We start from the raw sequence: 26906 nt of genomic DNA, 5'->3' as shown, positions 1-26906 counted from the left end.
GAATTCGCCGATGAACTCGTCGAATCGCCTACCTGGCGCGCAAGCTGTCGGTGTTTACCGCCAAGCCTGCTCAGAGATACCCTTAGCAGTAGGGTTGTAGGTAGGGATCGACTGCTCTGGAACTCGATGGTACAAGGAACACAAAGATTTAGATAGGTTCGGGCCGCGAGTTGCGTAATACCCTACGTCCTGCGTGGTTGTTTGTATTGCCTTAGGTGTTGATATCTCTTGAGGGGTTCCCTGGCCGCCCTTATATATCCGGGGAGACAGGGTTACATGGAAAGTCCTAGTCGAGTACAGTTGGAGTCCTACTACAATACAATCGGGTAGTTTCCTTTGTACTGCAGCTAGTTCTACGCCTATTCGGGTAGTTACAAGAGAGGTAAGGTATATTCATGAGCTATCCCTTACTCTAGAATATTTTATACCTATAAACAGTCTCGCTGCCCCAGGTCTGACACCTCGAGTCAGCGGAATGTGTCCTTGCACAGGCTCCTGATTCTGCATTCCTCGCTGTAGAAGTATGACCACTTGAGCCATCCTTCGTGGCCAGCAGGCGGCGACCTTGGCAACCGCCGCCATCAGTTCATGGCACTAACATTAGTTTCTGCAGCGTCGGTTGGGATTTCCAAGGTCCAAGAGGGGTGGGAGCGTGCTTGGTGCCGGTTCAGTTGGCGTCCTTTGGGATTCCTGAGGGCCGTTCCCCGTGTTGATCGGCACTTATAGGGTTTCCCTCCAACCATCGAATACAACTCCGCCAGCCCTCATGCAGAAAAGCCTCTCTCGTAGGCAAAGCCCTAGTGTGACTCGATGGCTGGCCCGTGCTCCGGCTCCCGCTCTCACTCCCGGTCGCCGACGCCTCTGTCAACCACCAGGGCTGCCCGGTCGCCGACGCCTCCGCTGTCTCCTGCTTCGGCATGGCGCGCGAGCGAAGATGACAGCAAGGACGCTGGCGGAGGAGGCGATGGATGAGAACGTTGCCTGGAGGATGTCAGAGGAGATTGTGGCGACAATGATTGGACGCTGGCGCCGGAGATCACACACACGATGTCTTCGTGGGATGAGCCGTAAGCTTCAACTCCGAAGAACGTGGGAGGAGGTTGCGACGACAATAGTTTGACGCTGGCGCCGCAGATCACGCTGTGGGATGATTGGGTGCAAGCTTCATCTCCGAAGAAGAAGCGCACGTATATTTCAATTTCTGAGCATTTTAATCCTAATATTTATGGTTGTAATATTCGCAGGACATGTCTAAATGCACAGAAACTGGGCATAAAATACTGGAGAATAGTGACAAACCTTTAGTGCTGAAGGAGTTGATGAAACTGTGGCAGAAGGAAGACCCTGATATTCCATGGGAAGAGGGGGACTATTCACCTTCAAATACGTTGTGGATGACTCTCCTTACAAAGCTCTTCGCAATCCTATATTTGTCCAAACACCTCCCTATGTCGGTCTTTTTAATCTTATCACCAAAACTGAAATGGCACACTCTTTTTATCTTGTGCAGCCACACACTGGAATTTTTCCTCACCCCTACAGTTATCTGAACTCGAAAGATAATTCATTAGGTATGTGTCCATACTCATTAATGTTCTGTACAACTATCTAGCTTATTACTACAACAAATTTTATTCCTAACAAGCAGGGCCCGGTGGAGACCTTCGCATCTATCTTCAGAACGTAGCTGCTGTGGATGATGTTCAAACTTATGTTCGTAATAATCCATTCGGCCAGCCATTCATTATTGACAGTGATCCGCATTGGGACTTCTATTCACAAATTGTTGTTTGAGGGAGTGCTCCCTTGACTTTTGTTTAAGCGTGTTGTCGGGTACCACAATCAGGGGCACCCTAATCTAGGGACTAAAATGCCCTCAAAAGCGTAAAACGCAATTAGGCAAACGGGTCATTATTGACGCTCACTAACGACCATTTCCAGGCGTCAACTTGATCAGAAAATCATGAGAGTTTGTATTTCTTACACGCATCCTTATCCAATAAAGTCCCTAAACCACACTTTAACTTTTAGAATATGCAAGTTGTGTTTTCAAGCTAATATGCAGGTTACAAGCACACTTTGGCCCGACATAAAATCACAGAAATTATCAGAGCACCGATTCAGGCTCAGATGGACCAAAAGTGATGCAAGAACCCAATTCAAACAAGTCAAGACAGGCCAACCCCAATGTGGATCAGACAAGGAGGCCCAAGACAGCCTGCCAGAAGAAGTTGGGGGCGGTTGGTGGCCCGGGCAGGCCGACCGACCTACCAGGTCGGCCGACCTAGCCCGTGGGCCCCACCATCTCAACCAGGCGTCTCCCCATTGGTCCCCTACGTCGGTTGTGAAGGCTTCACCCCGTGGCTCCTTACTATAAATACAGGGGGGTGGAGAATAAGACACACACACACACACACCACACACCACTCATCTCCTCTCTTGCATTCCTTGCATAGTCTTTAGGCTTAGTGGAGTTTAGGAGAAGTCTAGGAGTCATCGAGTTGCAGGAGTTGCTCGAGAGTCTGGTATGGGTTCATCTCTAGCTCTCTCTTGTAATATTCGGCCGTTTGTAATAGAATTAGACTATGGTTACCGATATCTGCTTAAAGTATATTCTGAATTATCGAATATATGCTTCTTGTCATGGTTGCGAAATTATTCAATGCTTGCATTGCATGATCGCCCTGTGCTGGAGATGGTTAGTCTTTTGTTCTTAGAACCCTATCAATTGCTCCAGTATTCGTATGATTGCTTTAGTTTGATGTCTGTCCATCCGAAGGGAGGGGGCTCCACGCGGGACACTAAAGTATCCCTTACTAGTGTAGACATGGTGTCTAGATTAGCTAAGAGTTGCTGGATGTCAACTATACCCACGGTCTGTAGAGGTAGCCGGCAGGTGGTGATAGCCCTGTTCGAGCCTTTTAGTAATCCTCCACATTCGGTATGGGGGGTAGGAGGTACATAAAGTTGCCGGGGTGTACAAGCTCCTCCTGTTACTTCGATAGCGATCTCCCTATCGTGTAGTTTAATCTCTGACGAACTAACTAATGAGAAAGTGTAGATATAGCTAGCCTAGCACAGCTGACTCGAGCTCTGACTTTTACCTTACTCCCGGCCTAAAGCATCTTTTATCTTTCTTTTATCTTTTATTTATCCAAGAGGGTAGTTGGTGTGTGTGTCACACTACCTCCTACCATGCTATTATCTTACCCCTGTTTGTGCAAAAGAATATTCAATCTAGATATAGTTCACCAACTAATCTATATATCTTCTCACTCACCGCCTTCCCTGCGGAAATATAAATGACACCCCGGTATACTCTCGGGTAAAATACTACAGCGGTATTCCGTGCGCTTGCGGATTTATTCGTGGTTCATGAAATACTGCCACCCCAAATTGACATCTGCGGGCGTCATCGCTGGTGACATTGGTAGGCGCCAACAAGCATTTTTGGCGCCGTTGCCGGGGAAGGCACAGAGTGAAATATATAGACAAAGTTGAGAACAAAATCGAAATTGGTATTCGCTTGCTAAACATGCTAACTTGGCTTTGTTTTCTTGTCTTTGTTGATATGAAAATAGGGTAGTGTATGACTGGTTTCGACTTGCCGCAAAACTTTCATACCGATCCAGAGTTACTTTTGAGGAGGACGCGAGCTCGTCTCGTATCACCTCAGAGATCACTCTCGGCAGTTGATCCAGTCATCGCATCGTCGTCAGCTCCTAGAGCTATGGCCCAGAAGACACTCCGTGATTACTCTGCTCCATCTGCTAACCAGGTCCCGATCGGACCCAAGGTTAACACCGGAGGAGAAAATTTCGAGATCAAGATGGGTCTCATTACGATGGTGCAGGCCAACCCATTCTGTGGCAAGGCCAATGAGGATGCCAATGCTCATCTCTAGCAGTTCCTGGAGCTCTGCAGTACTTTTGTTAGCAAGGGTGTATCGCAAGATGCAATCCGGCTCCGTCTGTTTCCGTTCTCTCTCTTGGGGAGAGCGAAGTAATAGTTTTATGCTAACAAGGCTGTTGTGGATACTTGGGACAAATGTGCCAAGGCATTCCTCTCGAAGTTCTTCCCGACGGGCAAAACCAATGCTCTTCGTGGTCGGATTTCGAACTTCCAGCAGGCATCAAATGAGTCAATTCCGGAAGCTTGGGAGAGGCTTCAGGAGTACATTCTAGCTTGTCCGCACCATGGAACTAATAATTGGCTCATTCTACAAAACTTCTACTACGGGTTGACATAGTCATCCCGTGATCATATGAATGCTGCTGCTGGTGGAGCTTTCTTCTCGCTGACCATTGAAAGAGCTACATCATTGATCGAGAAGATGGTTTCCAACCAAGGTTGGAGCGATGATCGCCTCCAACCGCGCCAGCGAGGTATGCATCCCGTCAAGGAGGCCGACATGCTCGCTATGAAGATTGATCTCCTCCTCAAGAAATTTGAGGATTATTCCCAAGATAAGGCTCAGATGCAAACACTTCAAGCCTTGGAATCTCGCATGACGTGCGAGGTCTGCGGGAATATTGGACATTCGAGCGACAATTGCCCAGAAACCCAAGAAGAAGCTCTATTCCTCAATGGCAGTAATGAGTTTCGTCCACAAGGAGGTCAGGGGTGGAATCAACCACGTCCATATTACCAAGGAGGTAATGGGAATTCGAATTCTTTCGGTCCTAACCAGCCTACCTTGAGGGATCTTGTCTACGGCCAAGCGAAGATCAATGAGTCCCTTCAGAAGAAGTTGGCCGCTATAGACAAATCTATGGAGACTGTCCATGCCAAGATGGACGGATTCTCCACGACTATGAAGAACCAGCTGAGTTTCAATAAGGCGCTAGAAACTTAATTGGCTCAACTAGCTGCTGCTACACCTGCTGCTGAACTAGGGAAGATTTCGGGGCAACCCGAGTCTACTCTAGAAAGCGTGAATGTCATTGCTATGTGGAAAGAGCCCCTTAGCAGGATTCCCCTCAGCTATGCAGAGAAGCTCACACGCCCAAGAAGAGGTGCGTGGGGCGAGTTAGCAACCACAATAAGAGAAGATCCCGGAACCCCAGTAATCAGCTGCTCAATCTCTGATTATGAATTTGATCACGCCCTTTGTGACCTTGGAGCCAGCGTCAACATCATGCCCAAGGTAATTTTCGAGAAGCTAGGCTATCCATCAATTTTCCCTACCACTATGTGTGTTCAGTTGGCAGATTCCATGATAAGATATCCAGAAGGAGTTGTGGAAAGTTTAATGGTAAAAGTCAAGAATACCTACATATTGGTGGACTTCATAGTCCATGATATGGAAGGCGATCTTGGAATTCCTCTTATACTTGGGCGACCATTCCTCAAGGATGCAAATGCCAGAATTGATGTGGGAAGAGGAAGAATCAGCCTCTGTATCATGGGAAAGACCATGAAATTTAAGTTCCAAAACAAGAGAGAGATATTCCTAATTCATGAGGATAGTGAGAAACAAGGGCTATGGGCAGAGCCCGGTTGGGATGATCAAGACTATCACCCCTCTTCCAAGCCAGCTTGGGAGGATTGGGAAATTCATACTCCACCAACCGAGCCAGTGGAAGATGATCAGAAGATCCCTGACTTCATCACCAATATAGTATGAGAAGATTTGGAAATCGTCTATCCAGCATCCGAGGATCCTGTTCCTGCGCCGCCTACGCCATCAAAGAAGACCAAGAAGAAATGGCGCAAGAAGAACAAGACGTCATCGACCGCTACTACTTCTCCAGGTACGGACGAAACGACCTCAACCTAATCAGGTATGGAGAAAGATCCTGCTTTTCGGACCCTAAACCAAAAGCTAGCTTGGGGGAGATTCCCTCCCCTAAGTCAACTGTATCCCTTTATTTGCTTTCAATAAAATTTGATAATAACTTTTAAAAACAAAATAAAAATTTACTGCTTTATTTCTCTTTTCCATGATGTGCGGTAAGAATATTTTAACTCCCTTTTGATAAGTTGAAAGGATGAGTTTTGCTTTGCTCTATCATGTCTGTTGTGTCTAGTTTGAAAATAAGAGTTCTCTTGAGTTTATATTCGTTGGTTATACAAATATTTTGCCAATAAACCTGAAAGTTCCATGGGTTGCATATGCTTGATCCAAGTCTAAGTTGTTGTGAGTTCAGATATGGTAAATAAGGTTATGCAAGCTTGTTCTAGTGATGGTTGAAGTCTGGAGTTGTTTTCAAAAATAAAAAATTTAAAAGGCAAGTTCCCCAGCGATATGCAATGTCCTACCCGAGCCATATGCCATATTCCATGAAAAAACCCTTATACATATGCTGCTTGATGTTCTGTTGAGTTTTGTCAAATTGGGTGACCCTAGTGAGATACTCTTCATGCTTTCTCGATCATAAGCACGTACACGTCCCATCCATTTGCTGTATTCCTACACTGGGAATTAGCACCACCATCCATTCCACATCTATAAATGCTCCATGTCTCGGTAATCTCTCTCGTAGAACATCCCTGAAATAAAATAGAGTCAGATTATGGTTGCCCCAAAAAGAAGAGAAAAGATGGCATGCCAAAGAAGCATGACCCAAAAAAAAGAGAGAGAAAAAGGGGTAATCATGTCTCAAAAGAGAGAGAGAGACAGGGATGATTCGAGAGAGAAAAGTCATTACCTCAAGGAGTAAGCCATATTCATCCATCCATCCATCCACTTATACACTTGCACCTTTTGATCGAGATTGCATGACTTGTTTCTCCATGGATCCTCTCTTTGACTTTACAATAAATAGAATACAAGTGTGCCCTATTCTTATCCTACCTTGAGCTCCACAAAGGCTTATAGTAGTAGGGAAGATCAAAGGCAAACACTGCCCTGGTAAGGAAATACAAGATGAGTGCCTCGAGAGAGTTATCCTGGGAGCTTTGCCATGTTTTCAAAAATCTTTCAAAAAAGTGTCTCCAGATGGATTGCGGATCTATGAATAAGTAAGTACTACTTTATGCACCGTTCTAACTCTCAACAGCCCAAGACAAGGAGACAGCTGAAAAGCCCCATGAGGGAGTAAGGTAATTGAGCAAAGGTATGCTAACCAAGTTATTTAAGCTTATAGATGAATCTCTTTGCTTCAGACTATGACATAACAGGTAAGGTACGAGTCAAAGTGATTTTCTGATCAATAACCTGATTTGTTCTACTTTGCTCGGGACGAGCAAAGGACAGCATGGGGGATCTTGTTGACGCTTACTAACGACCATTTCAAGGCGTCAACTTGATCAGAAAATCATGAGAGTTTGCATTTCTTACATGCATCCTTATCCAATAAAGTCCCTAAACCACACTTTACCTTTTAGAATATGCAAGTTGTGTTTTCAAGCTAATATGCAAGTTACAAGCACACTTTGGCCCGGCATAAAATCACAGAAATTATCAGAGCACCGATTCAGCCTCAGATGGACCAAAAGTGATGCAAGAACCCAATTCAAACAAGTCAAGACAGGCCAATCCCAATGTGGATCAGACAAGGAGGCCTAAGATAGCCTGCCAGAAGAAGTTGGGGGCGGTTGGTGGCCCGGGCAGGCCGACCGACCTACCTGGTCGGCCGACCTGGCCCGTGAGCCCCACCGCCTCAACCAGGGCACATGGCGTCTCCCCATTGGTCCCCTACATCGGTTGTGAAGGCTTCACCCCGTGGCTCCCTGCTATAAATACAAGGGGGGGGGGGGGTGGAGAATAGGACACACACACCACACACCTCTCATCTCCTCTCTTGCATTCCTTGCATAGTCTTTAGGCTTAGTGGAGTTTAGGAGAAGTCTAGGAGTCATCGAGTCGCCGGAGTTGCTCGAGAGTCTGGTATGGGTTCATCTCTAGCTCTCTCTTGTAATATTCGGTCATTTGTAATAGAATTAGACTATGGTTACCGATATCTGCTTGAAGTATATTCTGAGTTATCGAGTATATGCTTCTTGTCATGGTTGCATAATTATTCAATGCCTGCATTGCATGATCACCCTGTTGTGGAGATGGTTAGTCTTTTGTTCTTAGAACTCTATCAACTGTTCCAGTATTCATATGATTGCTTTAGTGTGATGTCTGTCCATCCGAAGGGTGGGGGCTCCACGCGGGACACTAGAGTATCCCTTACTAGTGTAGACATGGTGTCTAGATTAGCTAAGAGTTGCTGGATGTCAACTATACCCACGGTTTGTAGAGGTAGCAGGCAAGTGGTGACAGCCCTGTTCAAGTCTTTTAGTAATCCTCCATGTTCTGTATGTAGGGTAGGAGGTAAATAAAGTCGCCGGAGTGTACGGGCTCCTCCCGTTACTTCGATAGCGATCTCCCTATTGTGTAGTTTAATCTCTGACAAACTAACTAATGAGAAAGTGTAGATATAGCTAGCCTAACACAGCTGACTCGAGCTCTGAATTTTACCTTGCTCCCGGCCTAAAGCATCTTTTATCTTTTTTTTATCCAAGAGGGTAGTTTGTGTGTGTGTCACATTACATCCTACCATGTTATTATCTTACCCCTATTTATGCGAGAGAATATCCAATCCAGATAGAGTTCACCAACTAATCTATTTATCTTCTCACTCACCGCCTTCCCTGCGGAAATATAAATGACACCTCGGTATACTCCCGGGTAAAATGCTACAGTGGTATTACGTGCGCTTGCGGATTTATTCGTGGTTCATGAAATACTGCCACCCCAAATTGGCGTCTGCGGGCGTCATCGCTGGTGATGTTGGTTGGCGCCAACAGCCACAATGCCAACCACCTCGCCGTACTCTACGGTCATGGCGAACCAAGGCAAGTCGTCTTCCTCCGATCCGAAGGGGAAGAAGGACTACTCGACGGTGATCCTAGAGAGGAAAAAGTCGCCGAACCGGCTGGAGGTGGATGAAGCCACCAATGACGACAACTCCGTCGTCGCTCTACACCCGGATACCATGGAACTCTTCCAGCTCTCCCACAGCACCCGGATCCTCTCCAGGTCCCAAAGAAGCCCAATCCGTACTCGGCCCACGGCCCAGCACCACGGTACGACCCATCTGAGGCTCCCCTCGAACCTGCAGAACAATCTCCCCCTCGCTCGAGGCCTCCCCGCTGATGCCTCCAGTAGGGCGCGCAATCTCCGCCTCGCTCGAGGGTAGGAGCCCTCTCCTCGGAGAGCAGGCTAACTCCGCCTCGCTCGAGACCCCCATCGGCCGAACCCTCTGCGGGGCCTCGGCACGGGGGAAACTCTGCCTCACTCGAGGCCACCCATGACAGACGGAACAAGCAACCCATCAGCTCACCCACCCGATTGACAGACGCATTAAATGCCAACTGCTCCACCGCAAAGCGCGGGAGTCAGATGGCTCAGGCTGCCATGCCGCACAGCTTCCTGTTTGCCAACTCCGGTCACTGTGCCGCCATCCCTGGCGCTGTTCCAACCCTGTGGGAACCTGCAACACCCTATGCAGACATGCCTGACACTGTTCCCACCACTATGCTGTCAACTCCCCGTACCTTCCTCCTTCGCATGACCCTCGACTGGCATGGGCGCGACCCTCAAACGCGGTACGGACCTTGACTAGAGCAAGACCCCGCCAGCAGAACCCTCGGTGCTCCGCCAGATCGGGCACAGAGGACGGTACCTTCCACAGCAACCACCATGACGCCCACAGGAGTCATCAGGACACCGGCGCGATCTCTGCAAGGCCAGGGGGTTTCCCAGGACGATGGCCACACCCAGCGCCATACCCTCTAGTGCTCCACAGTGTACTTTCTGCAGCAACCGGACACTGTTCTCCCCCGATTCGGGGAGAAGACGACGACTCCAGAGATTTTCCGTACATGTACTCTGCCCCTCCTTGTGTCTATAAAAGGAGGAAGCGGGCTCCTTCCCAAGGGACTGATCTCGGATTCATCGGCTCCCTCATCGCCATACAACTCGCAGTACGCACACGCTCTCCAGAGCTCGATATCGGCACTTTGCCTCAATCATCTTCTCTTCCAGCAGAGACTTGGGAGCTTCCCTCCCTCTCTCGCCTCGCTTGTACTTCCCTACTACAGGCACTCCGGTGCAAGATAATATAGTGCACTCGCACACCCCTGCTGGACGTACGGTCCTGTGGCCGGAACCAGGATAAACTCTTGAGTTACTGTGTACCTCTTGCATCAACCATCTAGGATTAGGGACACGCAGCATTGATTACTAGTTGGTGCCAGGCCACGAGGTCTGGACACTGACAGTTGGCGCGCCAGGTAGGGGCCGCTGCATGACATTCGTCTTTTGTTCCCTCTCATTTCCTAGATGGCAGACGGGCCATGCCTGCTCCCGGCAGGCACGGTGCCTCGGTTCGGGAGCCTCGACTTCTTCGCGACCGGCAACGGTTACGACATGGAGCTTCTCCCGGCCGGAGCCAACCTCGACACTCCGACTCCGCCGCCCAGGCGCAGGAGACGTTCGGGCCAGCGCGCGACAAGAGCGCATGGAGCGGCGTAGAGCGGCTCGCTTCAGCTTCCCATGTGGGTCGAGGCAGGCGTGTCGCAGCCTGGCGCCGCGGCGGGGGACGTCACCGCTTCACCACCACCAAGTGCTGCCCCGGTGCCTCCCAAAGGGGACTCGACCACGCCGTCGCTCTTTCCCTTCAGGATGCGCTCTGCTGCTGCAACCTACGCTTCATCGGTCAGCACCAACATGAGCGCGTACGAGTATCTGCTGGGCCATCACCTCGTCTCGATCCGCAACCTCGTTGCGTCAACTCCTGACGATTCGTAACCCGAGTCTGCAGACGATGCATACTTGTTCGTGGAGAATGTCGCGGCCCCGGAGTGGGACTACTCCAGGGTCCGCAACCTCGATGCTTTTCTGTCATTTCAAGCTGCGGCGGACTGTTGCCTCACCTGCTCCGACGACTCCAGCGAGGGGGACTACGATCCCACTCGGGAGTGCTTCATGGTCGAGCTCGCAGAGGGATATATCGACGACGCGCCGATCGACGACAACGACGACGTGGCAAACCCACCGGCAAACCTAGCGGTGGTACCTGCAGCATCCAGGCCTGCCGCTTCGGCAAGCTCGGCAGTGCGGCAGGCGTAGCTGGCGCAACTCCCGGAGCTTGAGGGCAAGCTCGAGGAGGCGCGTCGGCAGACTCAGAGGCTACGCGCCGCTCTCGAGCAAGAACGCACCGTGCGCGGTGCGGTGCTCGAGCAGCGGGGCGTGTCGCCCGGGAGCGGATCCTGGCTGACGACGACGTCGACAACCCACTGGACCGGAAAAGGGCCAGCCAGAAACTCGCCACCGCAGCTTACCTGCTTCAAGCCATGCCCGAGCCCTCTACGCCCGAGGGTCGCAACCTGCTCGATGAGCACGGGTGCTCGTCGAGCAGGCTGCAGTGCAGCAGGCTGAGAGCTCCGCGTCTCGTATGCGTTCGGTAGCCTTGGCAAAGGCTGGTGGGACTGCGCAGCAGGACCACGAGGCCTCGGTGCAGACTCCACCGGAAGGACGAGGCAAGGCGGTCGCGGTCGATGGAGCCAAAGCACCCTCGGTGCATGACCGCATCAAGAGGCCTCCATCAAGAGGCCTCCTGTAAAGAAGCGCATCCGGACATGCGTGGGAACGCCGATGTACGATGAAATTTTGGCATCTAAAGTATCACATAAATCATTTGAGGCTATTAAAATAATGTACACGTAGCCCATGCATATGGCTTATTTGCTTTGTGGCTTTAATATTGTTAAGCCCATATAATTATGATGGAACTTTCGACAGCTAAATTAATAATCACAAGGTCAGTTTTGGGCTATTAATCACGTTAATATAATTGTGCAGGGCCACATGCAATGCGTCCATTCTATATATAAATTTATTAGCTATACTTGCATATAAACAAATGAACGTGTTTTGCTGGCCGGCGTACAGTAACACATACTGAGATACAGCTGGGCCCACAGATAACTAACGTGGCCCACATAATTCTAGATGGTTGGAAAGTTCCGGAAGCTTCTACTATGTGCGGTTAGTTGATTTTAAGCAGGCAAGAGATAAGGATGGATGCCGTTGGGAATCTTTGAGCACAAGCAAGCAATATTCGCGTACTTATTATCTCTATCGGCATTTGAGAGAGCTATATCTGTACACCAATGATTATCTTCAAGTTTAAATAGCAGATATCCATCGTTGATCTTGGCCGGCAAGAAAAAACTAGATATTGTTTGTTCCAACTAACTAGTGGCGGCGCTCAACGGAATGGCCCTCTGCGGCACCCCGACGCCCTAGCTAGCCCTTGCTGGCCTATAAAAGGGAGGCCCCTCCACCCTCACGATACACACACAGCCGCATTCCGCATTTCGCACGCACGCACACATTCCCTTCCACGCAAGAGCTTGAAGCCATCTGCAAGCACAAGCTCTTCCATCCTCGCCGGAGCTCCGCCAAGCATCTTCATCGCCGGCGACTTCGTCAATCTCTCGGCACGCGACATCGACACCACCGGCCACTACGTCAAGCACTTCCTCACCGTCGACCTCGCCGTTAACGACATGGCTGCTCATGCTCACGGTGAGATTCTTTATTTTATTTAACTAATGCTTGTTCGTTGCATGCATGTTCGTTGCATGGCCCCGGTTCAGATGCTGATCAAGATCAACAAGCACGGCGGCACTCCGGCAACAAGCATGGCGGCAGCAGAAACTATAGTTCAGTCATGATGGCGGCCACGGCGACGACTCCGGCGGGCGGCGAGTGCGGCAAGCCCGGCAGTCCGCGTACCACGGCCACGGCAATACTCTGGCGACGAGCATGGCGGCTGGCAGGCAACTCCAGTTTGGTCATGATGGCGGTCACGGCGACGACTCCAGCGGGCGGCGAGTGCGGCAAGCCCGGCAGTCACGAGTACTACGGCCCGGCAATGACCCTCTCCATTTCATGGGCAGCCCAATATAACGACGGCCCAGCAGACATGGCGGTCTCTTGATCCGGATAATTATGAGTTTGTGCACGTCTTATTATTGTGACAAAATAAGAAGCTAAAGTCCAGAACAATGCACGTGTTCTATGAAAACCAGCATGTCTTATTGTTGTGACGATTAAGTCCAGGGCAATACATTGTTTACTTATGAGACCCGCAGCTATGCATCAAATAAATGTGAGTGCAAGTCAAATCATGCACCGTGATGTCAGGAGCTAGTAAAAGTGCTGGGCCTTTCTCGTAAAGCCGGGTACTTCCGTCTCAATATTTGGCTACTATATGAGGGATCAATATCAGCTGGGCTGTTAAAGCTCCATTCGCTCGTCCTTCGCCCCTCTACTGCCCAAGAAGTTGAATGGGTTGATCAGATATCATACCGTCAATCTCCACAGTTCACACCAGGAGAGATTTCCTAAGTATTACATGAGCACAAGTCTCGCAACCATCGCAATGCCATTCTTCCGCACCGTTAAGGCCGGTGAACCACCTGAAGTCTTCTTTTCTCCCCAGACCGACGAGGCTGGGATTTTCCTCTTCCGCGACCGACGAGGCCGGAATTGTTTTGTTCGTGACCGACGAGGCCGAACACTTGAGACTTCATTTTGGGAATCCGCATAATGAGGCCGGATACTTTTGTTAGAGACCGACGAGGCTCTAGCACTCATCATTTTCATTCTCTTGTGCTTATGCATACTCGGAGATAACTCCTCATGTTCATATGGAGATGACTATTATGACCATCAGCATAGCTTAATCAGAGGTGTTCTGTAGTCCAACACTGCAGATGTAATTAACCGGAGCGCCTTTAGAGGCCACGGGAACCAGAAGTCAAGCAATCCTCTGATTGTCAGATGCTACTCGGCGCAATACATTATATGGCACGGGAAATTTGTACTTTGTAATTCTATCATGAATGAATAAAGTGATGTTTCCCGTACGCTTTTGTTCCTTGTGTTTTTGTTGCACATTTATTTGATTTTGTATACGAATGTATACTGGCACGCCTGCATAATTAGTACCATGTACGGCCCCCTTTTAGATAAAGGAAGCTCCCCAAGAGGAAGCGTTTCTTTTCCGCGAAACAGCCGACGATGGTGACGCTCGCTACGTTGTCAACGGGAAGAGGTATGACCCTCGACGTGGGGGACGATTCGAGCCCGAGCACGACAAGAGCATATCACCGGAGCCTTCGGGCACCCGTGTGTTCAGCCGAGAAATCCGCACCGCTTCGTCGTCAACCCACCACACTCGCCAAGTACTCGGGAGAGACCGATCCCGGGCTCTGGCCCAACCACTATCGCCTGGCTTGCCAGCTGGGCGGCGCGACAGATGACGCTGTGATCATCCGCAACCTCCCTCTGCACCTCACGGACTCTACGCGGACATGGCTCGAACACCTTCTCACGAGCCAGATCCACGACTGGGACGACCAGGTCAGGATCTTCGTGGGCAATTTTCAGGGCACTTACATGCGTCCTGGGAACTCCTGGGATCTCCGAGGGTGTCAACAGCAACCCAATGAATCCCTATGCGACTACATCCGACGCTTCTCCAAGCAGTGCACTGAGCTCCCCAACATCGCCGACTCCGAAGTCATCAGCGCCTTCCTGCAAGGCACAACGTGCAGAAGCCTGGTGCACAAGCTTGGACGGAGCCCTCCCTCCAGCGCGAACGACTTGTTCAACGTCGCCACCAACTTCGCATCCAGCGAGGATGCGGTTGGCGCCATCTTCGACAGCAAGACGACGAAGCGCAAAGAGGATGCGCCCGCGGAGGGCAGCAGCAAGACCAAGACCCCTGCAAAGAAGTAGAAGCGGGGCAAGAAAGGGAAGAACCAGGCCCCGTAGAGCCAGTGTGGTCAGGGGTAAGGGGAGGACTCCGACGAGGCCTTCGTCGCTTCCCTAGATCGCAAGGGTCCCAGAGGCCCCCCTCGAGGCGGTGGCGGCCTGTTCGACGACATGCTCAAGAAGCCATGCCCTTACCACAAGGGCTCGGTCAACCACACCCTCGAGCAGTGCGAGATGCTCCGCAAGTACTACAACCGCATCGCGCACCTCGACGAGGACAAGAAGGATGCGGACGACAAGGGTGGCGATGGCTTCCCCATGGTGGAGAACGCGTTCTTCATCTTCGGTGGGCCAACGGCGAACATGACCTCTCGGCAGCGCAAGCGCGAGCGCCGAGAAGTCTTCTCTGTCCAGAAGGCCACGCCATCCTACCTCGACTGGTCGAAAGACACCATCTCCTTCGACCGTGAGGACCACCCCGACTACATCTCGAATCCGGGGCAGTACCCGCTCGTTGTCGACCCCATCATCGGCAACACGCGCTTTCTCCAAGGTGCTCATGGACGGAGGCAGCAGCCTCAACATCATGTACGCCAACACCTTGGAGCTCATGGGGATCGGCTTGGACAAGCTGCGCCCCAGCAAGTCGCCATTCCACGGCATTGCACCGGGGAAGCGAGTCCAACCCCTCGGTCAGATCGACCTGCCCGTCTGCTTCGGCACTTCGGCCAACTTCCGCAAGGAGGTACTCACATTCGAGGTGGTGGGGTTCAAGGGAGCATACCACGGCATTCTGGGGCATCCGTGCTACGCCAAGTTCATGGCGATTCCCAACTACACCTACCTCAAGATGAAGATGCCGGGTCCAAAGGGCGTGATCACAGTCGGCCCCTCGTTCGAGCACGCCTACGAGTGCGACGTCGAGTGCGTCGAGCACGCCGAGGCGCTGGCTGTGGACGAGGCCCTCGCCGCGGACATGGAGAAGATGGCGAACCAGGCCATGGACTCCACGCAGCGGCACGCGGGCAACTTCGAGTCTGCCGAGGGTGCCAAGAACATACCCCTCGACCCGAACACCCCCGACGGCAAGGCGCTGAAGATCAGCGCTACCCTTGACGACAAATAGGAAGTGGTGCTCGTCGACTTCCTCCGCGCCAACATAGACATCTTCGTGTGGAGCCCCTCGGACATGCCTGGCATACCGAGGGAGGTCGCCGAGCACTCCCTTGACATCCAGCCCAACTCCAAGCCGGTGAAACAGCGCCTGCGATGCTTCGACGAACTCAAGCGCCGGGCGATCGGCGAGGAGGTGCACAAGCTTTTGGCGGCCGGATTCATCAAGGAGGTATTCCATCCCGAGTGGCTAGCTAATCCTGTATTAGTTAAAAAAAGAATGGGAAATGGAGGATGTGTGTAGACTATACCGGTTTAAATAAAGCATGTTCTAAAGTTCGTTTTCCTTTGCCACGTATTGATCAAATAGTTGATTCAACTGCAGGATGCGAAGTTTTATCCTTTCTTGATGTTTACTCCGGTTACCATCAAATAAAGATGAAAGAGTCCGACCAGCTCGTGACTTCTTTTATCACTCCTTTCGGCATGTACTGCTACGTCACGATGCCATTTGGCCTTAGAAATGCCGGAGCCACATACCAGTGATGTATGCTCCACATATTTAAGGATCATATCGGACGAACCGTAGAAGCATATGTCAACGACATTGTCGTAAAATCCAGGAAGGCGGACGACCTGGTAGCCGATCTCCGGATCACGTTCGACAGTCTTAGGGCCAAAGGGGTAAAGCTTAACCCGGAAAAATGCGTGTTCGGGGTGCCTCGAGGCATGCTCTTGGGCTTCATCGTCTCCCAGCATGGCATTGAACCCAACCCTGAAAAAGTCTCGGCCATCACTCGGATGGGACCGATCCGAGACCTAAAGGGGGTACAGAAGGTCATGGGTTGCCTAGCAGCCCTCAGCCGCTTCATCTCACGCCTTGGTGAGAAAGGTTTGCCTCTGTATCGGCTCTTGAGGAAATCCGAGCGCTGTTCGTGGACCCCCAAGGCTTAGGAAGCCCTCGACAAGCTCAAGGTATCGCTCACCAGTGCTCCGATCCTAACACCACCGATGGACAGCGAGCCCCTCTACCTATATGTGGCAGCAACGACCCAGGTGGTCAGCACAGCCATCGTTGTGGAAAGACAAGAGGGACATGCTTTGCCTGTCCAGAGGCCGGTGTACTTCATCAGTGAAGTGCTGTCTGAAACCAAGACTCGGTATCCACACATTCAGAAGCTACTATACGCAGTGATCTTAGCCCGGCGCAAGCTGCGCCACTACTTCGAGGCTCACCCCGTCACCGTGGTTTCATCCTTCCCTCTGGGGGAGATTTTCCACAACTGGGATGTCATGGGTAGGATAGCCAAGTGGTCAATGGAACTGATGGGAAAGACTCTCACCTATGTGCCTTGCAAGGCGATGAAATCCCAAGTCTTGGCGGATTTCATTGCTGAGTGGACCAACACTCAGCTGCCCCCATCCCAGATCCAGGTAGAATGCTGGCTCATGTACTTCGACGGGTCTATGATGAAGACTAGTGTAGGTATGGGCCTCCTCTTCGTCTCACCCCTCGGAGTGCACATGCGCTACATGGTGGGCTTGCACTTCCCGGCGTCCAACAACATGGCGGAGTACGAGGCTCTCCTCAGCGGCCACTGCATCGCCATCGAGCTTGGCATCAAACGCGTCGACGTGCGAGGTGACTCAGAACTCGTCGTCAACCAGCTGATGAAGGAGTCAAGCTGCCACAACGTCGCCTCGAAGACAAGTTCGACGGGCTCGAACTCAACCACATTGCGCGCAAGTACAACGAGGAAGCGGACGAGCTGGCTAAGATCGCGTCTGGGCGAACCACCGTTCCCCCGAACATCTTTGCCCGTGACCTCGCCAAACCATCCGTCGACTTCAAGAATCCAGCAGAGGCCACCGGGGCAGCACCCGAACCCTCGGGGGCTGCTCCCGCCGAACCCACGGCCGAGGAACCCTCGGCGGAGTAGTACGAGGCCATGGAGACAGAGACCGAGATCTCCTCGGCGGACGAGGCTGAAGCGATGGAGATTGACGAGGCCCCGCCTTTGCAAGACTGGCGTACCCAGCACCTCGACTGGATGATCCGAGGGGTCCTACCCTCGGACCGCGCTCAGGCGCGGCGCATCGCAAGGCGGGCCAAGTCTTTTATCTTGATCGACGACGAACTATACAAGCACAGCCCCTCGGAGTCATGCAACGCAGCATCCCTATCCCCGAGGGCAAGGAGCTGATTCGGGACATCCACGCTGGAATCTGCGGCCACCACGCGGCGCCGCGCACCCTTGTGGGCAATGCGCTCCGGCAGGGTTTTTACTGGCCAACTGCAGTCGCCAACGCCACTGAGGTCGTGCGGACCTGCGAGGGCTGCCAGTTCTACGCCCGAAAGACGCACCTCCTAGCGCACGCTCTGCAGACAATCCCCATCACATGGCCTTTCGCCGTGTGGGGATTGGACCTTGTCGGGCCACTGCAGAAAGCGCCCGGGGGCTTCACCCACTTGTTGGTGGCAATCGACAAGTTCTCCAAGTGGATCGAGGCTCGACCCATCAGCAAGATCAAATCGGAGCAAGCTGTGCTTTTCTTCACCGACATAGTCTATAGGTTCGGGGTTCCCAATTTGATCATCACTGATAATGGCACACAGTTCACAGGCAAGAAGTTCTTGGAATTTTGTGATGGCTACCACATACGCGTGGACTGGTCAGCCGTGGCACATCCACAAATGAACGGCCAGGTGGAGCGTGCCAATGGCATGATTCTACAAGGCCTCAAGCCAAGGATCTTCAACAAGCTGAACAAGTTTGGCCGGAGGTGGCTCACAGAGCTACCCTCGATTATCTGGAGCCTGAGGACAACCCCGAGCAGAGTTACGAGTTTCAGCCCCTTCTTTCTAGTCTATGGTGCCGAGGCTATCCTCCCCATTGACTTGGAGTATGGGTCCCCGAGGCTCAAGGCTTATCAAGAGCAACGGAACCAGTAAGCCCGCGAGAACTCACTGGACCAAGTGGACGAGGCTAGAGATGTGGTGCTCCTACACTCAGCACGCTACCAGCAATCCCTGTGATGATATCAAGCACAAAGGGTTCAGCGCCGAGACCTCAACAAGGGAGATCTGGTGCTGAGACTTCAGCAGGACAACAGAGGACGCCACAAGCTCACACCACCATGGGAAGGCCCGTACATCGTCGCGGAAGTTCTCAAGCCCGGCACGTACAAGCTGGCAAATGAGAAGGGTGAAATCTTCACCAACGCTTGGAACATTCAGCAGCTACGTCGCTTCTTTCCTTAAAATTCCAAGCTCGTTGTACATAGTTTGTACTTGTATTTCGAACTTCCCGAAATAATAAAGAAGTATGCTTTACTTGTTTCTTTTTCGGAAATCTTCCGAACCCCCGGGGGCTCAGATGCGCACGAACACTGAGGTAGGTCTGGCTTTGCCCTCGGCAAAGCCAAGCCTCCCTCGGGGGCTACTACGAGGGGAACCCCCGAACGTCCCCAAAAATGCTAATGTTTTTCTGAAAAATTTTCATATCTAAGTTTCTCGTATACTTAGAAAGGTGGGCGCAAGGCATAAGCGACTATGGAACGGGATCGGCCGAGCCGCAGGACCGCCTACGCCTCTGGGATATGACATCCCCACTCACCTCCCTACGCCTAAGTCACTTATGAATGCAAATTTCCTCTCAGAAACTTATCTAAGACGCATACGAGAACACGAAAACGGAGTAAAGAAAATGCTGGCACGAAATTCACAAGGCCTCGAGCGGCCACACTAACAATTTACATCGCTTAGTTTTTCTCACACAGAAAGATAAGTGAAGCAAAATACTAATTCGTTTACACGGGCTCTACGGCCCAAGGCATCTACAGATCGCCTCCTCCTTCATGCGGACCCTCGGCGGCGGCGTCTTCAGCGTCGGGGAGGAGGTCGCTCTCGAGCAGCACGGACAAGGCGGAGGCGGCACCCTCGACGGCGGCGTCGGCCTGCTCCATAGCAGCCACCGCGTCATCTCCCTCGATGCCAGGCGCGACGACGTAGCCCGTCGCCACCCGCTCGAGGTCAATGATGTAGTATGTCGACACCACGGCGAGGGCCTTCTGGACACCGAGGCGGAAGATGTCATTGAGGCGTTCGGTCACCCAGCCACCCAAGGACCTCAGACGGCTAGCCACTGAGCTGCCAGATGAGCCCCCTTCCCCCTCGAGCTCCTGGCACGTGGCCACGACGGCTCCCTTCAGGTCTTCAATGTCTTTTTGCACTGACATGTATGCGACCTAGAGGGCCTCCCTCGCCGCGGTCTCGTCCGCCACCGCTTTCTTCAGCACTGAACAAGAAAAACGAAGATAAGTTCTAGCGAATCGAAAATAATTTAAGCGAATTTCAGGATACTTACCCTCGGTATGCTCCTTCTCTTTCTCCAGCAGCGCCCGTGCAGCGTCCACCTGCTGCTGGAGTGTCGACAAGGAGACCTCCTTCCCTTTGAGGGAAGTCTCTACGTTGTGGACGGCCGCCTCCCGCGCCTCGAGGATGACGTCCTTCTCCATGAGGGTGTCGGTGAGCGAGGTGACGGCTGCCTTCTCGCGCTGGAGCTTAGCTTCCTTGCGTTGGAGCTCAGCCTCCTTCGCCTCGAGCGCCTTGTCCTTCTGCTCTAGCGCCACCGCGTTCCCCCACACCTCGGCAGCCTGTGCCTTAACCTCCTGGGCCTTATGCTCAGCTGTGGCTCTCTGCACATCATGCTCGCGGCGGGCTTGGACGAGCTCCTCCTCCTGCACATGGTCTCGCTCCTCTAGCTCAGACACCTAGGCATTAACTTCGCCTATCTGCGCGAGTAGGCGGGCGTTGTCTTCCTCAAGACAGTACACCTTGGTGAACTGGTGGGCCAACTCATCGCTTTTGTCGCGCGACATTTGCTTCAGCCGCTGCAAGTGGAAGGATGTGAGCAAAGAACCACAAAACGCAAAGGGACAAGATGCAGGATAATACTTACGTCGCCGACTTGAAGATGGAACCCCCGGTGGATATCCAGGGCAAACGCGAGGGCGCGCTCGATGTCATAATTGGCTTGATCATAACCCTCCCAGGCCTCGGACTCCAAGGTCCCCTCGCACGCGGGTCTCCTCAGCCGTTAATTGTCGAGGCCACCCTCGAACGCGGATGCGATGGTGGCGGCAACGACGGCGGCCTCCCAGGGGTCCTCCACTGGCGTCTCCATCGCTGCTGGCGCCTCCGCCCCTGGTGTTGCTTCCGCCGGTGCCACCGCTGCTGGCGTTTCCTCCGTTGAAACCTCCACCATCTGCGCCTCGGCCGCCGCTACGGCACCCTCACCCCTAGCCCCCGTGGACTCAGGGGTGAGGGTCTCTTCCTCCGTTTGGCTGGCGAGGCGCTCCGATGCGTCCCCGCAGGTCTCTCCTCCTCCAGCTTTCGGTCGGGCGGCGTCTTCTGTGTCGCCTTGGCCGGCATCATCCCCGGCTCCCGGCTGGGCGACATCTGCGCCGCCTCGGCTGGCTTCGTCTGCGGTGTCCGACCGGGCAGCATGCTCCTCTCTGCACCGGCCGGCCTCCTGCTCAACGCCCGACCGAGCAGCCACCGCTGCGCTGCTCTGGCCGGCATCGCTCGCGCCTGTCTACACTTGGACCCTCTGGGCTCCCCGGATCAGCGCTTCCCGGAGCTTCGCAGTGGCCGCCTCTAGCGCCTGAGGCCCTCCAGTCGGGGGCTGTGCTGCCGAGCGTCGAGTAGCACTTGCCCCGGACTTGAGGACCTTGGACGCCGCGAGCAGGACGGTGTATGGGGTAGCGGCCTTCAGGCTGGACCAAGCAGGGGAGAAAGCCAAGATCAGTTGAGACCGGAGAATCGAACCAACAAATGCGAAGAGCGGAACCAGAATTACTTACCTCGACAGGGCACTCATTTTGCGCTTCCCCGAGCCGCACCTTTGGGCTCGCGGCAGTCCGCCGCTTCCCGACGACCGGCTTGGGGGCATCGCCCTTGAACTAGCCAGTACCCTCGGGGCTGTCTGCCCGAGGCTCTCCGCGCTTGCTGCGGACGTCCTGCAGCCCGCCGACGTAGCGGACACAGACGTCCGCTCGCCCGCTGCCGTTGCCGGCACGTGTGTTCCTCTGCCCGCCGTCGCAGGAACCCTCCTGCCCACCACCAGCGCAGGCTACCTCCGACCCACTGTCGAGGTAGATCTATGTACCTCCTTGCTGTGTGGGGTCCCCGAACCCGGGAGACTACCCTGCTCGATGACTCGGCTACTACTACTCGGCTTACAGGACTCGGCTGTGCGCAGAAGATGATCCTCAGAGGATTAGGATGAGAGGCTCCAACTAGAAGCCCACATACCTAGGGATCTTAACTGACCTCCTTCCTTGTAAAACAACCCGAATATATCATTCCTTGTACCCCTATGGCTCCTGGTCTATATAAGGGAGACGTTGGCCGACCCATAGGGTGACTCTCTCTCCACTTTTCGCAGCATTCCACAAACCTTAATACAACCCGAACACAGGACGTAGGGTGTTACGCTCATTGCGGCCCGAACCTATCTAAGCCCCTGCGTCTTCGTGTTACCATCGAGCTCTTGGTCCTGAGGTCCCCATCCTGAAACTCTACCGCTGGGTACACCCCTGGTGGACTGGCCGGAATAACAATCCGACAGTTGGCACGCCAGGTAGGGGACTCACGGCTCATACATCGAATTCAATGGCAGCCAACACCGGCGTCGTCTTCTCCGCCAGCGTCACCGCCCAGATGGAGGCAATAGTCGGCTTCTCCTTCACCTTTGGAAGCTTCCCAGAGGTCACGATTCCCAGGAACTCCGCTTCCGGCTCCCCCACCGCCGGAGGCAATGTCTTCGCTGGGGTTAGATCCGATCTAACTCCCCAAGCACCTGCCACCCCTCGGATTCCCGAATCTGAGAGCTTCGACGTGGCGATCAAGCCAACCAGGGTGACCCGTCGCCCTGATGAGTCTGCTGATAATCTGATCTTCCAGATAGATCGCGTTAGTAGATCCATCACCGAGTGCATTCGACTCGGCGAACTCGTGCTTCACCACCGAAACAACCCTGACTGTGTTCTCTGTGATCTCGGTAGCGCTCCCACCAGCACCAGATCTGATCTGGTCACTCCGAGATCTACTGTGCCTAGGGTTCCCGAACCCGAGGCGGTCTACACGACGACCACTCCTTCCTGGACGACCCGTTGTCCAGCCAGATCTGCCAACGATCTTATCTCTCAGATAGATCGAGTCGGCAGATCCATCGCCGAGTGCGTCAGGCTCGGCGAGGACACACTTCGGCACTGCAATAACCCGGATCGGATCCCTTTTGGGCTCCGCAATGCTGCTACGATGTACTAGGACCAGATCCGAGTGCGACTACCCGACCCGACTGCCTTCGGTTAGATCCGATTTGACCCGACCTCGGAAGAGGAACTTGGCTTCCAACACACCTCGTTCACCCTCTCCCCCAACCACTCTTCTGCGACGGAGCATGGCCGGATCTTCGTCGTCTCCGACGACTCCGACACTCGTGAAAACGAGACCGACGAGGAGAAGGCTCAACGACTCTGCCACAACGAGGTCCGCGCCGACATGAGGTGCAACGATGCGACTATTGATCGGGCCAATCGCGACCTGGAGAATGCCGAATGTCGCAACCCCAGGAATAGGCGCTCTCCGATCCGGCCCCGCAACCTCGACGCCAACTTCGTCCTCAACTACAACAGCCAAGATGTCTTCGCTACGCCATCGGCCAACCTCGCCGCAGTGTTCCAGGTTCTCGAGGTTTCATCAGAGAAGTCGCACACCCAGATTTGCTGGCAAACCCAGTCCTTGTAAAAAAGAAAAATAGTGAATGGAGAATGTGTGTTGACTATATCGACCTCAACAAACACTGCCCTAAGGACCCCTTTCCTCTACCATGCATCGACCAGGTCGTCGACTCGATGGCCGGGTGCGTTTTCTGTCTTTTCTTGACTGTTACTCAGGGTACCACCAGATAGCCCTCAAGGAGTCGGATCAGGAGAAGACGTCCTTCATCACCCCCTTTGGGGCCTACGGCTACAACACCATGATGTTCGGCCTCAAGAACGTCGGCGCGACCTACCAGAAGGCCATTTAGAGATGCCTACAGGGGTAGATCGGGCACAACGCCGAGGCGTATGTTGATGACGTCGTCGTCAAGACAAAATGTAATGACCAGTTCATTACAGACCTCTCAGAGGCATTTGAAAATCTCATGAAATTCAAATGGAAGCTCAACCCGACCAAGTGTGTGTTCAGTGTCCCGTCCGGAAAACTACTCGGCTTCATAGTCAGTAGCTGGGGCATCGAAGCCAACCCCACCAAGGTCAACGCCATCAGGTTCATGAAGCCTCCCAGGAGCAAAAAGGACCTGATGAAGCTCACAGGGTGCATGGCTGCCTTGAGTCGGTTCATAAGCCAACTCGACGATAGAGGCCTACCCTTCTTCAAACTTCTCCAAAAGTCTGACAAGTTCGAGTGGAACGACGATGCTTCCAAAGCATTCCACTCAAGGATTTCCTTACCTCGCCGCCTGTCCTAACAGCACCAAAAGACGGGGAAGTCCTCCTCCTGTACATCGCCGCCACTACCAGCGTAGTAAGTACTGTCCTGGTCATCGAACACGACGAGCCAGGTCACATCTACAAGGTACATCGACCTGTCTATTTCATCAGTGAAGTACTCGGCGAATCCAAGGCACGCTACCCCCAAGTGCAGAAGCTGCTATACGCTATCCTCATCACGTCAAGAAAGCTCCGGCACTACTTCCAGGCTCACAAGATCAAGGTGGCCTCATCATATCCACTCGACGACATCCTCCACAACATGGACGCCAACGGCCGAGTCGTCAAATGGTCAGTAGAACTCGGCGCATTCTTGATTGAATTCACGCCGCGGTCCACATCAAGTCTCAGGCGTTGGCCGACTTCATTGCCGAGTGGACCGAGATCCAAGATCCTCCACAAGACACCAGATCCGAGCACTGGATCATGTACTTTGACGGCGCCCTCAATCATGACGGAACCGGCGCTGGAGTCCTCTTCATCTCCCCGAAAGGTGAACAACTCAAGTACGTCCTCTAGCTACTTTTCAAGGCCACCAACAACGCTGCCGAGTATGAAGCTCTCATTCACAGTCTCTGGATCACTGTTACATTCGACATCAAGCATCTGTTGGCATATGGCGACTCCAAAGTCATCATACAGCAAGTCAACAAGGACTGGGAGTGCACCAAGGAAAAGATGGATGCCTATTGCAGCGAGATTAGGAGGCTCGAAGCCAAGTTTTATGGTCTGGAGTTCCACCACGTCCCCAGAGACGACAACGTGGCGGCTGATGTCCTACCCAAGCTCGGATCCAAGCGGTCCATCGTACCACCCGGCGTGTTCGTTCAAGCACTCAACAGCCCTACGATCAAGATGGAAGAGGAACCTCCCACAAAGCCCGACTTGGTCCCGGCCATAGGATAGGAGGTCCTAACCCTTGATACCGACTGGTGTTCCCCAATCATCGACTTCATCAAAAACAACAAAAGCTACCCAAAAGGAAAGGAACACGAGAAGCTTGATCGCCGGTCAAGCAACTACATCGTCATAGGAACCGAGCTATTCAGGCACTCGGCTTCCTCAGGAACCCTGTGCAAATGTATTGCACAGGACAAAGGAGTCCGACTCCTTAACTATATCCACTCGGGTATCTGCGACAACCACACGAGCGCCTTTACCCTTGTGGGGAAAGCCTTTCGATCAGGCTTCTACTGGCCCACGGCTCTGGTCGACGCCCGTAACATCGTCAGGCGATGTCCTGGGTGCCAGTTCTTCTCCAAGCAGCAGCATGTCCCGGCTCAAGCACTACGGACCATACCGCCGTCCTGGCCATTCGCTTGCTGAGGACTCGACTCGGTGGGACCCCCTAAAGACGGCCGTCGGCGGATACAGTCACATATTCGTGGCCATCGACAAGTTCACAAAATGGATCGAAATCAAGCCGGTGACAGCCACCACAGCAGCCAAGGCAGCCGAGTTCATTGAGGAGATATCACACCTATTCGGGGTGCCTAACCGGATCATCACAGATATGGGTACTTCATTCACGAGCTCCGAGTTCTGGGACTACTGCCAAGAAAGCTGCATCGACGTCTACTATGCCTCCGTGGAACACCCCAGGTGCAATGGCCAAGTTAAAAGGGCCAACGGCTTGATCCTCCAGGGGCTCAAAACCAGAATTTTCGACCCGATCGAAAAGTATGGTGCAAAGTGGTTCCAAGAACAACCCAGAGTAGTTTGGGGACTACGCACACAAAGAAGTCGGGCTACTGGCTACTCGCCATTCTTCATGGTGTACGGTTCTGAGGCAGTCTTGCCATCGGACATAGCTTTTGGTGCTCCGCGCATCCAGAACTACGACGAGAACGAAGCCGAAGCAGCTCGATGCACCGACATCGACTCGGCAGAAGAGCACCGCCTGATGGCCTCCATCCAGCATGCGAGATATGAACAGCAGCTCCGGTGCTACCATGATCGCAATGTTCACGAGCGCGACTTCAATGTCGGCGACCTAGTTCTGTGACGAATCCAGTCGACCACCGACGCTCACAAGCTATCTTCCCCATGGGAGGGCCACTTTGTAGTTAGTGGGATAGTGGTTCCAGGAACCTACCACCTATAGAGGCCTGACGGTACAGACGTGGGCAACCCATGGAATATCGAACACCTGCGTCGCTTCTATCCATAGAAGCGTAGGAAATGCAAAGTTATGTACCCATCTACTCATTCAATAAAGTTTGTTATATTCTAAATATTGCATTCTACTTACTCTTCATTCTTTACCGAGTCGTTTTCAACACGCTCGGGGGCTATGTTCCGGCCACCCAGCTGTAGGACCGAGAAAGGCGACCAGAGGGGGGGTGAATGAGAGTCGATCAAAATTCTCGCAAACGAAAGTTCGGCCTTGATCCCAAGTACGTACCCAACCCAAGAGTCCTAGGTGAAGTGCAGAGTAGCTATAGAGGAGCTACACCAACACAAAACAACCCTAGGAACAAGAGTGAACAAGCGCGGAAGCAAAACACAA

The 26906-nt window shown here is 52.9% G+C and overlaps 1 protein-coding gene and 1 non-coding gene across 2 annotated transcripts; one reads left to right on the top strand and one right to left on the bottom strand.

Moving 5' to 3' along the window:
- Positions 1–4096: 4096 nt before the first annotated feature.
- Positions 4097–4203, bottom strand: LOC120663118. Its single transcript, XR_005670341.1, has one exon. It is a non-coding gene; the product is annotated as a small nucleolar RNA R71 (small nucleolar RNA).
- Positions 4204–25667: 21464 nt separating this feature from the next.
- Positions 25668–26402, top strand: LOC120662439. The gene has a single exon (XM_039941585.1). It carries the CDS (start codon positions 25668–25670, stop codon positions 26400–26402), a length of 735 nt encoding a protein of 244 aa, XP_039797519.1.
- Positions 26403–26906: the final 504 nt, after the last annotated feature.

This window comes from Panicum virgatum, chromosome 2N (genome assembly GCF_016808335.1).
Source record: "Panicum virgatum strain AP13 chromosome 2N, P.virgatum_v5, whole genome shotgun sequence".
Lineage (NCBI taxonomy): Eukaryota > Viridiplantae > Streptophyta > Magnoliopsida > Poales > Poaceae > Panicum > Panicum virgatum.
This window is presented reverse-complemented; position numbering and strand designations above follow the sequence as displayed.